The sequence below is a fragment of the Chinchilla lanigera genome, unplaced genomic scaffold, assembly GCF_000276665.1.
Source record: "Chinchilla lanigera isolate Chin_1 unplaced genomic scaffold, ChiLan1.0 scaffold00026, whole genome shotgun sequence".
Taxonomy (NCBI): Eukaryota; Metazoa; Chordata; class Mammalia; order Rodentia; family Chinchillidae; genus Chinchilla; species Chinchilla lanigera.
In genome coordinates, this window is record NW_004955427.1 from 12404579 (window position 1) to 12418119 (window position 13541).

Below are 13541 nucleotides of genomic sequence, written 5' to 3' on the forward strand. Positions count from 1 at the left end.
GACCACCCCCAGTGAAAACCCTGGGCACGGAGTCTAAGTGTCCATGTGAACAACATTTTGTATGCGCTATTATAAGTCATTGTTGGAAGAATTAAACTCGGCTTTTGTGACCCCTGGAAGAGGGTTCTTGAACACGTGTACCTAGTTTCCCCAGGCTTTACCACACGTACCTCTGACCTTTGCTGATTTTGCTTTATAAAAACAGTCATAGCTGCTAGTAGACTCTGTGCTGAGCCTTGTGAGTCCCAGAAAGTCTTCAGCTCTGAGGATGGTCTTGGGGACTCCTGATGCAGATACCGTAAAGTTACAGTCCGTGGGTTACCTTGTATACCAGAGAAATCACAAGTCAAAAAGAGGAATCAGTGCCGCTGGAATGAGTTGATAGTAACACTGGCGATTGTAGGGCCTATTGTGCAAGACATTGCTTGTCATGATTGCTAGGAAAATCAAAGAGACAAAGGCCCCACCATGAGAGTTTGCTGGGGTTGTAAACTGTAACGAACACGGTAGAGTCATAGTGGACATGGAGGGCAGGATAGCAGCGGTGAGGACGAGAGAGGGTTGGAATCCCGACTTACCATTTATCACTGCTGCGCGGTTTACTTAACCTCTCCGAGCTGGTTCCTCATCTATGACAAACCCAGGTAATAGGGTGTGAAGATAAATAAGTGTAACACATTTAGAACAGTGGCATAGGAGATGCTTCCTTTTCATGGTTATTTTTTGTATCGAGAGCACAGTCCAGTGAGAAATGAGTGGACACAAATAATCCATGGTGCTAAGAAAGAAAAGTGAAAGCAAGAAAGGTAGGGCTTCTCAAACAGGTTTGACTTTCCTGACATGAAGACCCCAAGGTGAAGTGTTATTGTATGATGTTATTCAAATGTTCAAAACAGGAGAGAGAAGTTCACAATCTAAAGATAAAAAAGATGTTTTAAAATGTAGCTTTTTGGGCCGGGGAGGTACTCAGCAGCACAAGCGCCTGCCTGGCAAGTGCAAGGTCCTGAGTTTGATTCCTGTACTAGGTGAATAAATATATACGTACATACATACATAAGCAAGCAAGCTTTACTGCCAACTGTGGTGGTCCACCCCTCTAATCACAGCATTCAGGAGGCTGAGGCAGAAAAATCACCATGAGTTCAGCCTGAACTGTATAGTGAGAACTTGTCTCACCAAAACAAATTCTTGAGCTTTCCAGAGATTGATACCAAATTTCATGAGCTTGAATTGGTGAAATGTAGTGTTTTTCAGTACATTGTTAATTACTGTAGTGTTTTCTTCTACTTTCCCCTGCAGGTATTTTTTTTCCAGATGTTCATTCTGTGCTATGTATTCACCAACACGTAAAATGCATGTGTAGCCAGCAGAACATGCACACCTCATCATTTGGAATTCCCAGATTATTTTAAAAGAGGCATGATCCCTGCAGACCATCTCAGCACACACAGTGGGAAACAATAAGGCAAATATCAAAAAAGAAGAAGGCTAATTGAGGCCAGGTAATATATTTTAATTTTGCCACATCTGTTGAGTTTAGAAAATTTCTAGTATGTCATCCTCTGATATCTGGAAGAGAGGAAGAAAAGAGCCCTGGGCAAGGCTGTTTTCCAAAGCTTGGAGACAGAGAAGAGAACTCTCCTCACCTTCTAACTTCCTCAGCAGTCCCCAAAGTATGTTAAAGATCACTAAACCTGGAACAGTTAGAAAAAAAATCTAAAGAACTTACATACTTCTAGGTGAAATTTACATACTTACTCCTTGATGTCCACAGAAGGGTGGTTCCAGCGCTCCCTGAGGATCTCAAAATCCAAGAAAGCTCCTTTTTCTCTTCTAAAATGGCATAGTATTCATAGTAAGCGGTGCGCATCCTCCAGGGTGCTTTATTTAGATCATCTCTAGATCACTTACAACAACACATTGAAATGCTATGTAAGTCATTGTTACCCTGTGTTTCAGGGAGTTATGGCAAAAAGTCTATACATGTTCAATGTAGGCACATAGTTATGAGTCATTTTGGATCCTCAGCTGTAAAAGCTGTAGATACATAGGGACAACCTCTGAAAGTACCTTTTAAAAGCTCTTCCAGATAGAGGCCCATTGTAACTTGTTAGCAACACTCATGTAGTATGTAGAACTTGGTGTATGAAAAGATATGATGTTTAGTGTAGTTAGAGAATATATCTAAAACACTGGAGGTATTTTAAAAACTGAATATGTATTTTGGGGAAAATATCCTTTCTCACTGTATCTTCCTAGGTTTTCAGAATTTGGCCTATAGTTTAGAATTCAAAAAAAAAAAAAAAAGCTCAACTTGCTTTTCACTATTACCGCCAGTAACAGAAGGTCTAGTGCCTGCAAGTTTCTTTGTGAAGCCCTGCCTGACTTATGCCCACCTCTTTCCCAGAAAGATGGTTGCTGGGTCCTCTGGTCTCACGAAGAGCACCCTGTCCATGCATTTTCCATAGAGCGTCCCGCTTTGAACTTCTCAGCCTGTGTCAGCAACATCACTCCTGTTTATAGTTTTAACTACTACCTGCATGCAAGTGATTCAGGTACATTCCTGCCATCTAGACTTCCCTCAACTCCAGACTCATAAAACTGACGAACTAATGAGCTCAGACCGTGGGCCTTCCAAATATGGTTAGCTCCAAGCCCTATTATTTTTTCCCCTTTCTGCATCACCCCCACCTGTAAGTCTTGCCATAAATAACACCAGTGTCAATGACCCAAGTCAAAACTGTGAGCCATTCTCACAGTTCCCAATGAAAATTTTCAAATTCTTTTTCATGATACATAATTCCATACAAAGTTGGTGAATATTTAATAACTTGCTTGGTCGGGAGCTGATTTGTAGCAATACCAACATCATTGCATAAGTACTCCCATCATGGCTGCCTCAAACTATCCCCAGGACGTCACCGAATGCAGAGCTGTGAAGAAGTGCCCCCATAGCACACCATGTCATATTAGCACCTTACAGAGAAAATAAACACAAATCCCCTCAGAAATATAGGCAGTGGGGAAATGTAGCAAAATAAATTAAGAAGCCTTTGCTTTGAGTATTTAACCTTTGTAATAGAATTCATTTAAGAGAAAGATAATATAATGTAATTGCTAGTAATGGCTGCACCTAATAACTGTCTCTCAAAATTCGTGAAAATTTAACCATAAGTACTTGCAAGCACTGTACTTTATCATTTCTTGCCTGCCTGACAAACCAGTTTCATTTTCTTTCTGTGCCTCCCCTTGAACCCAATGCTTTGTTGATACAGGAACATTTTCACCTTCTTAAGTAAACTGTGTTTGTCATCTATACTCCATGGCCTCCTGCCTGAGCCCATCCACCCAGCAAATACCTATGTATCATTCAACGTGCAAAGTCTTCTCATTTATAAACCTTTCTGTAATTCCCTAACCCCTTCCCCTGGGTTAAGTGTACCAACCTAAGTGCCTTAGGAATAATTTTACCATGAGATCTGGCCCGTGTTTATTGTTTACAATTTTAACTTTACTACTGGACTAATTTATCATGCTTCACTTGTGTACCTCAGGTACTGTATATAGCATAGACCCTTGAAAACTTTATTGCAAAAAAGTAACTATAATGCTAGTCAGCATTCAGTAAATGCTACCTTGAGCCATTTTCCAGGGAACCCAGCATTTTTCCTCTATAAGTTATTGCTAGGCTAGACCCTGAGCAATGACAGAGACCACTAGGTCAGGTAAGATTGAAGTTGTCTTGGTTACTTTTCTCTCATTACTGGGACAAAACACCTGATGCCCAAAATTAAGGAAGGAAAGGTTTATTTAGCTTATAGTTTGTGGAGGTTTCAGTCCTTACTTGGCTGGCTCCAAGGCAGAGTAGCGTGTGGCAGAGGGCAGTAGTTCATGGTGGCAGAAGACAGCAAAAGCATCAAGAGCAAAAAAGAGGAGTGGCAGCAGGCAGCCTCTTCCTCTCCCTTACATGTGCAAACTATCTGCCCCAGTGTAGCACTCACAACCCTGAATCAAAACTCTAAAAACCTGCCCCATGACTGCATGAGTATTTGGGGGGACATGCAGACACAAACCATAACATTCCACCTATGGCCCCCTAAAGACTCATTCACATCCCTTTATACAAATAGCATTTAGTCCATCTGCAAGAGTTGCCAAAGTCCTAACAGTTTCAGCATTGCTAAAAAGTCCAAGTCCCAAGTCTCCTCTGAGATGTAAGGCAAACTCTTAGCTGTGAGCCCCTGTACAAATGAAAAGTTAAACACTTCCAACATTCAATGGCACAAAATAAACATTACCATTCCAAAAGGTACAAACAGGGATACAAAGCATTGGGACCAAAGCAAGTCCAACATAACAACAGGGCAAACATTAAGTCCTGTAATTCCACATCCAGCATCTGGAACAACTTGTGGCAGGTTGTGAGCTCTGAAGGGCTTGTGTGACTTCACCCCTGTAACACTTCTAGTGGTTACAGCTCCCATGGCTTCTCTCTTGGACCCCCCTTTGCTCCCTCCTTGCAGCTTTCCTCCAACAATCCACGTTCCTGGCTTTTCCAAACTTCTGAGGTCTATACTGTACCTTTTGCTTCATACTCACAGCTTCATATACTGCCCTCACAGGGGCACACTGCCTGGCTTCCCAGGCCCTCTTCTGAAATTGAGGTGGGAGCCTTTTTAACCTCAGAACTCTTACATTCTGTATGTACCTAAAACCAGCACTACGTGGCTCATGCCAAGGTCTGCTGCCACCTGGAGCAGTAGCCAAGCTTTCCTCTCTCTTGGCCATAGGGATCGAGTGCCTGGATTGCTGGGCACTCTGAATCCAATTCTGAGGAGCAAATTCTCTCTGCTGCCACCATTCTGGCACATGGTGCAGCCACAGCCACCATTCTGGAACATGGTGCTCTGTGGCTTTCTTCTCAAAGCAGAGTCTTTCGCCTTTGCAGTTTTGAGGCTGCAAAGGGTGGAGATTTGCTGCTTCTTGTGATACCCTCAGGCCATCTTTTCCATTCTCTTGTTCCTTCTCAGCAATGGAGATCTCCTCAGCTTTATCTTTGCAATCCACAGCTTTACTAAAGCTTCCTTTCTGGCAAAATTTACATTTTAAATCATCTTGCTGGGCTCTCTGCTCTTGATTCTCAACATAAATTTGGCTAAAAGCCCTCTACAACAGCCATGCCACCACCTCAACATTTGACTGCCTGGAAATTTCTTTTGCCAGATTAATCAATCCGCCGCCGCCGTTGCCCTTAATCTCAGTCTCAGGCAAAGTCTTTGGACACAAGCAAAATGCAGACAAACTTTCTGCCAAGCCATAACACACATCATTTGGAGTCCAACAACCAATGCAGTCCTTCCCATCAGAAGCCTCCAACCCAGTCTTTACCGGCAGGATTTCTATTAGCCTTCTGGTTTTCTGAGCTCTGGCCAGAATCCCCCACACAGAACAACTGAAGGCATTCCAGCTCTACTCCTTCAGACAACATCTCAAAACCTTTCCAAACACTTCCCACAAGCCATTTCCAAAGGCTCTTGAACCACATGGTCAGGTATAGTCACAGCAAGAACCCCACTCCTGGTACCAAATTGTGTCTTGGTTACTTTTCTCTCATTGCTGAGACAAAATACCTGATGCTCAAAATTAAGGAAGGAAAGGTTTATTTAGCTCACAGTATTTAGAGATTTCAGTCCTTACTTGGCTGGATCCAAGGCAGAGTGGCACATGGCAGAGCTCAATAGTTCATGGCAACAGAAGGCAGCAAAAGCAATAACAGCAAAAAGGGAGGAGTGACAGCAAGCAGCCTCTTCCTCTCCCTCACATATGTAAACTATATGCCCCAGTGCAGTGTAGCACTCACAACCCTGAATCAGACCACTAAAAGCCTGCCCTATGACTGTGTGTGGATTTGGGGGGGACATGCAGACACAAACCATAACTGAAGCAAACAGTAATATCTTTATTTCAGGCTGAGTGCAGCCTGGGCCAAGGGCAAGAAAGCTGTTCGCCCCAAACAAAGGAAGGAGTCCTATTTCAAAGACTATTTTCAGTATGGGATGGGGAGATTCAACTGAGGAAAGTGGAAAATTTAAGTTTCTCAGGGGTGATTGGTGGGTCTGATGCCTCTGGGGGTGGGAAATGCAGGAGGACATTGGCATGCTGCTGATTTACAGCATGGCATTCTGCAGACTTACGAGGTTTCCTGTAAGCTTGAGAACTAGGCCTGGGAATCATCCTGATAAACAGATTTACTTTAGTCTCTAAGCTGAGTGAGGGGCTTTGTGTTTGAACAGACCGGTTGTCTGTTGGAGTGTTTCTCTTCAAGTTGGGTGGGGTACAAGGTTGAGGGACCCAGTGGTTTTCTCTAGATTTCTAGACACTTAACACCCTGTCCTCAGACCCAACCTGAGTACTGCATCCCCTCCAGAACCATGGACTCAGTCACTCACTTGAAACGTGCTAACTCTTCCATTTTAGTGGGAAGGAATCTTTGGGTACAAAAGATCTGGGGGTGGGGAGAAGAGAAGAGAAAAAGAAAGAAAAGGCAGACAAATGTATATCTTTAGAATCCTAGCTTTGTTTAATAACAAACCAAAATCTTCTTTAGACAAATGCTAGGCATGGAAAAGGATACATGCTTTCTGACTGGCCCTCTGTCCTCGGAGTCCCAGGTGGAACTAACCTTATTGCTTCTCTTCCAGGGGCAACTAGTGATTTTCGTAATTCTGCTGCTAATCTGCCTGCTCTCAGCTCTCCCCCAAAGCGCCAAGTCTCTGCAGACAGTTCTGCTGGCTTAGAATTTCAGCTGAGATCCTATGCAGCCGCAAACCAGTTCTCTTTCTTTCTTTTTTTTTTTTTTTTTTTTTTTTTTTTTTTGAGACAGGGTCTCACTGTGCAGTTCAGGCTGGCCTTGAGCTCACTTTGTAGCCCAGGCTGGTTTCAGACTCCCAGCAATGATCCTCTTGCCTCAGCCTCCTGAATCCTGGGATTACAGGAGTGCGCCACGACACCTGGCTCACTTCTCCCTTTATCTCTTTATAAAACTTCTGCTTTCCTGGGGTCTCCTGGTTTTCTCACAACCTCTGCCTGCCATGGTATTCCGTTCCCCAAGCTTTCAACTACTGGCCACTAAGTCTTTTTTCAGGCAAACCACTCGTGTCTACTAAATAATTAAATTTTCCCTAGACTAGGCCCCAGGCGTCAGGAGATTTTTCTCAATATGTGTATTACTGGAGGAGTCATTTCCTGCATAGCTTCTAATCAATTTCCCACAGGGAAAATAATCACTATCCTATGTACTAGATTTGCTTTACCTAATGTGCTTGAGTCAATTTACCAACCCTTTCTAGAGCCAGAATTTCATTTTTTTCCAGTCCAGTATTTGACACAGTTAAGCAATAAATAAACATTTATTGAACAAAGAAATGAAGTAAAGAGCAAACACTTGGGTGTTTTTCTCATGAAATTACCATGATATTTACATTGCACCAGTGAGTCTGTCTTTAACCTCAGGTAGCTTACACTCTAGAAGCACAACCCTCCAAGCCACTGGAAAAATCTTTAAGAATTTCACCTCACTTTAAACCAAATGATTTCTCCTGTGCTCATATCTGCTTGTGCTGACATTCATACGCAGACCACATCTACACACTACCGAAACCTTTCCCTCTAAGAATCTTTAGGCCATTGCTCTTTGTTTAATTTGTGAAACTTGCTCTTAGTGACTTTTGGATTGAAATAACGTGAGAGAGGTAAATCTCTTGAATAAAACCAAACGGAGGTGCGGGGTTTTCCCACAGGAGGAGAGTTTCCGGATGAAGCCTGGCTCACAGCTGAACAAGTAAATGACTGTGGCTTCCCGTCCGCGCCGCTCCAAGCCCAGCGGATCTTGCCAGACAATTGCTACACGGGACAGGGAGAAAGTGGTCTGGCTTCTCCGACAGATGGACAGCTGGCAGAATGGACCCTCCCACAGGCCCTGGGCTCCCCGTGCAGCTGCGTGCTGGCCCTGGGTACAATCGCGCTCTCCCAGAGGACCTGATGGCATTGTGCGGCTGAGAAAGACGCTCCGGCGGGAGGGAGGCGCGGGCTCGCCTGACACCCGAGAGGGCTGGCTTTTGGAGGGCTCTTAGCAACGGCCCTGGTCCGACCCTCCTGGCGCCCGGAGAAAATCAAATCAGTGTGCCTTTCTCCCCGCGCGATGCGACGGCGGCAGCTGCACTGAAGCAGCCTTCCTCCGCGCCTGTGAGCAACGTGCGCAGAGCTCGCCCTCGCTGCCTTTGCAAAGCGCTGCTGAGAGGACGCGGCAACGACCACCACCCATCCCCCTGCTGCCTGGGGCTTGCAGGCTGGGCTGTGAGTCCGGGTACTTCATCTCTTCTCCTTGATAGGCGGGCGAGAGGGCTTCCAGCCCCCATGGACCGACAGGGCTTTATTTAGAGTCCCCAGCTGTGGGGCTGCGCTTTCCTTTCCCGTTTGTAGGTGAAGCCCCATTGGCTTCATTGGCTCCTTGATTTAAACCACGCCCGGCTTTCTGCCCGCTCTGCCGCTGCAGGGCCAGGGCGCCCAGCCACATCCCAGCCGGTTGGAGGGAGCCGAGGCTGCTGCTGCTGCTGCGGCTGCTGCTATTGTGTGCATGCCGTCGCGTCCTGTCCTCTCTTCCAGAGATGGCTAACAGGGGCCCGAGCTACGGCTTAAGCCGGGAGGTGCAGGAGAAGATCGAGCAGAAGTACGACGCGGACCTGGAGAACAAGCTGGTGGACTGGATCATCCTGCAGTGCGCCGAGGACATAGAGCACCCGCCCCCCGGCAGGGCCCATTTTCAGCAGTGGCTAATGGACGGCACGGTAAGGCCGCAGCCACCTCGGTTGCCGGGGCGGTGGGCAGGGAAACCCTCCCCGGGGCCCTTGCTTTCACCGCGCAGCCCTGGGAGCGCAGCTGTTGCCAGGCTCAGCGGCTCAGCGGGAGGGAGGTGGTGGAAATGCCTTTATTTCTTCACGGCTGGAGGACTTGAGCTTCCTGCACAATTCCCTATCTAGATTAGAGCACTCTCCACCCATCCGAGCATAACAGCTTCCTCTGCCTTATCTGAGCTGCTGGCAAATGTGAAACCCTTCTTGATGTTTCCATTGAGAATAAAGAAGAATTTCCTTGGATCTCCCCAGTCTTCTTAGTGCATCTGCGCTTTGGGGGCCATTTCTTACCCCGAGGGAACCGAACCGGCTGGTTCCACAGTGAAACAAAGAGGCGGTGGGGGTGGTAGCCGCTTTCAGGTCCCTGGTCCTTCTGAGCAGCAGCGCCTCCGGGAAATACCCAGTCTCTATTGAACGGTGGGGTCTCAGGGACTGGAAGCCAGTCCTTATTTGATAACTGCTGCTCTGACCAGATGCTTGTGTGTGTTCGGTGGTTTGAAAACCCAAAGCTTCGCTGATGCAAACAAGTCCATGGTTTTCCACAGGCAACGATTTAGTGTTACATAACTGAATCCCACGCATGTGTTGGGTTGCCCAAGACTTGGGTTGGAGGTGCCTGGAAGAAGGGTGTCCAGTTCCCTTTCACACACACGGGTCAGTTACTGGAGACTGATCGTGATCTGCCTTTTGAAAGAGAGCACATCAAAACGTCCCTTCCCCGGGAGCCGTGCATACATCCCTCCATTAGAAGCGTTGGAATCATGTCCTCAGCACACACTTCATTCCCCATCTGTGAAGATTCTTTCCCTCCTCCTGGGAAAGGAAGAGGGTGGATTCCCATGCAATCCGTACAGTCCTGGGAACAGGGTTGTCTGGATTTGGGGGGTTAGTATGCCACACAATCCTGAACTTGTGCCTTCCTGGCGACCATGACCTGCTCTCGTTCAAGTGTGAGCAGTGCTTTGTGGTGTACGTGTTGGGGGGCAGGGGTGGCAGGACTCACTTCTTATCTGTGACATTCATTACAAAAGCAAAGACTGATTCCGTGTCCCCCTCCATTCCCGCAGGTCCTGTGCAAGCTGATAAACAGTTTATACCCACCAGGACAAGAGCCCATCCCCAAGATCTCAGAGTCCAAGATGGCTTTTAAGCAGATGGAGCAGATCTCGCAGTTCCTAAAAGCTGCGGAGATCTATGGGGTCAGGACCACCGATATTTTCCAGACTGTGGATCTTTGGGAAGGTAAACAGCCCTCTCTGCCTTTCGGTCTGTTCTCCCGTCGCCTCAGCCCTCCCTTTTGCCCCAGCCCTCAGTGAAAACCACTCAGAGTTCTTCCTTGTGCCTGGGGGGTGTGGGGAGTGGACTCAGCTGGGTCACCATTGCCTCCCCCTTTGTGATGGGCTCTCTGCTGTCCTGATCTACACACCCTGAAGAGCCTGCAAGGACCTCATCAAACTCCTATGTAAACAGAAGTCTCCACAGAGAGGCAGCTCAGATGGTGATGCGGATGCCTTTTATTCCTGTTACCCTCCCATAACAAATCACAGCCGTTGGGAGGGAGGCAGGGGTGAGAGTGCTTCTGACTCACCAGCAGCAAGGCTTGCAGACAAAGGCTTCTGGTGCTGTTTTGTCATTCGGTCTGAGAAGTAAGCTGTGCTCCAACCTTCTATGGAAAAATTATCTGGGAACGTGGTGACTACACCTTTCAGATCTGTATTCTGCTCAAAGCATATGAGAAATGATTTTCTTTAATATTTGTGAACTGACTCGGTGAGGAAGTCTTATAAAGGCAAAAATCAAGTCACGTTCCTGGGCAGGTTTAGTAATCCACCATTATCGGAGAAAATGATGTGAGTGGAGATTCAGCTCAAGCATTTGGGACTTAGGGCCATAGGATCTGTCGTCTCCTTTAATGAAAATATGTACGTCCATCCACGCAGCTGTGTCCTTTCTGGACTATGCCTGCCTAAGGCAGTGAGAGATAGACCAGTTTGAGCAGGACTGCTAGACAGACTCACACGTTCATTGTCCCTGCTGGTTGTGGCCTCACCAATAGGATCTCTAGGGCCGTGACCGAGATGGCTCTCTGACAGGGACAATGGGGTAACATTCCTCTGGATGGTTGAATTAGATTTCTAGCAGAGGGCCATTCGACCAAGCAAATTATAAAGAAACAATTACCTTGTTAATCCTCTGCCTCCTGCAGGGAGCCGCCATTTCTGTTCCCTCACAGAGGAGTAAAGTCCTAGGATCCCAAGGAGTTTACCATGTTTTGTTACCATTACATAGAAACTTTGATATCTAAAAGTTCAGCCATTGGACTTCAAGGACACTTGCTTCCAAATCCCCACATGGTGCCATAGTCAGGGCTTCCTCTATCAAAACTGTGAGGATTCTCCCCAGTTAATAGATAGCTATGACCTAATGACATTCTTCTGAACACTGGGTAGGTGCTTTGCTACATAATGCCAGTGATTTCTTATATCAAAACTATGAGATGCTTTTAATTTCCCCATTTTGTAGATGGTAGAGGTTGCCTACAGTTATGTGTGTTCATCAGAGACCTCGTAGAATGGCCAAGACTCAAACCCAGGCGCTCTGATGCCAAGGAATAGGACTGAACTACTTCGCTAGGTCATTCTTTGGGCAGGAATCTGAGCTTCCTTCACCTACCGCATGAGTCACAAGAGTGACTGCTGATGACAATGACAAGGAGTTGAGTCAAGGCTGTGTGGGACTGAAAGACAGAGTGTGAATGTGACTGAAAAGGACCCTGGTGAGAGCTGAAGGGAAGGAAGTTTGGGGGAGGAGGAAGAAACGGAGACGTCTAGGCGGTGGTGTCCTGAGGGAGCTTTCCTGTCTTTACATCGTTGAAGAGGCTTTACTTCCTCTCCCTGTTCTCTAGAGACCAGGAGGGTGAGAGCCACACCTGGGAGGCACTTGCCACAAGCAGGGAGGGATGTGAAGAGCAGTGTTTCTGGTGACAGAGTATGTGAAGCCCACACCACCCACTGCAGCCCTGTGTATGGGATTCTCCTTATCAGAGAGGAAGGATGCGGGGCATAAGTGTGATTGCAGTGGTGCGATAGGGCAGTGGACAGGTCAGCTCCAGGGGAGGGTAATGCTTCCTGAAGGGGAGAACAAGACAGACCCTGAGGCCTCCATCCCTAGCACAGAAGAAGGAGAAGGCTTTAATGGGAGGAAAAGAAAGGGGCTGATTCCCAAGGTATTGTGACTGACATTAGGAAATCTAGGTAGACCGTGGGCTAAGTAGAAACTGGCCACAGGGAAGCAGAGTCTTCGACATTTGCAAAGGATCCCTAGAGGGCCCAGGGAAGACTGAGGTTCGGGGGCATTTGTATGAGTTGGATACGACACAGAATTTCCCAGGATCACTGTCTGAAGCTCAAGGCAGAACTGGTTTGCGTGCGATAGAGCAGGAGGTGAATTTGTTTTTATTTTTAATTAATTAATTTTTTAAAAGCAGGGATGTGGAGAGGGTTAGACTAGTGGTGTGGGATCACGGCCTGAGCAGGTAAGGCCAGGATTCTTTCCATAACAGCTGGCAAGAGCCGGCCAGGTTCCTGTCTGCACGGCAGGGGTCCCTTCTGCAAGAACTGGCTGCGCGCGAGTTTGGGGATGACTAAGCCGGACTCAGAGGGCTGCTGCCGGGAGGGCCGGCGTGTGCTGAGGCGTGTGTGGCTGTGTGAGGGCGGACACATTTGTATACACAGCTATCGGACTAGCCATTTGCTTAGCAGAGTCCCACATCCCCCTATGAGCCCGTTCTTCGCCTGAGGTGTCCGTGCTGCCTCCTTTCTTCCCTGGGTATTTCTCTCCCTCCTCTGCAGGGATTTTGGGCTTCACTGGCCTCCGTCTCCCTCTCCCTCACTTGGCATCTTCTCCCTAAGGAGGTCCTGCCTGCCCCAGTTGCCCAGTGATCTCACCGGCTGCTTCTCTGTGCAGACCAATAGAGCTGCCCCAGCCCAGGCTTGCTGATGCTTTTTGTCTTCAGCCAGTTACACAGGCAGGGCCCCTGTTGCCCCCACTGTCTCTAAATCATTTTGAGATCAAATGTTTAGGATGGACTTGGGGGCAATGAGAAACAAAGTTCTTTTAGAAGAAATCCAAGGCTGAGTGCTCCAGGAAACAATCCTGTCACAGCGACACTGTGGACAAAGCTATGGAAGGGCTCTCTGGGAGAGAGCTGGGGTGCAGGCCTCTCAGGGGTAGGAAGGAAGTGAGGACAGACCAGAGGAAGTATTCCTCTTGGGTAAGAGAAGGTGAGTGGCGGGTTCCTTTCTGTCTGTGACTCAGAGGAGAGTGCCTTCTAGCTAAGATTGAGCATCTTTCTCCGAACAGACGGAGAGAGGGAAGAAAGGAACAAGAAGGGGAAACGTGTGTGTGGCGGGGGAGGTTAGGGATGTGAATGCCTATGAGAGAGAACAATGAGAATGATTTTGGCTGCTGGACTAGCCTCTGGTCAGGAAGATGCAATGAAATCTTATCCTGGACGGTATAATATCCCACAGACTCCTGAATCGGGAAGGGGACTGCCCCAGCCCACTTCAAACTTGTCTATTACCACTTAGCAATTAATCTCTAAGCCTTGATTTTCTTTTCTTTGTG

General features: G+C 47.2%; 1 protein-coding gene across 1 annotated transcript in view; it reads left to right on the forward strand.

Annotated features, from left to right (window-relative positions):
- Positions 1-8380: 8380 nt before the first annotated feature.
- Positions 8381-13541, forward strand: part of Tagln3 (transgelin 3) — a 13442-nt gene continuing 8281 nt past the window's right edge. Inside the window, exons 1-2 of the mRNA XM_013515214.1 lie at positions 8381-8846; positions 9980-10154. Of these exons, the coding sequence (XP_013370668.1) occupies positions 8667-8846; positions 9980-10154 (355 nt within the window). The 5' untranslated portion in view covers positions 8381-8666. The remainder of the gene's footprint in view (positions 8847-9979; positions 10155-13541) is intronic.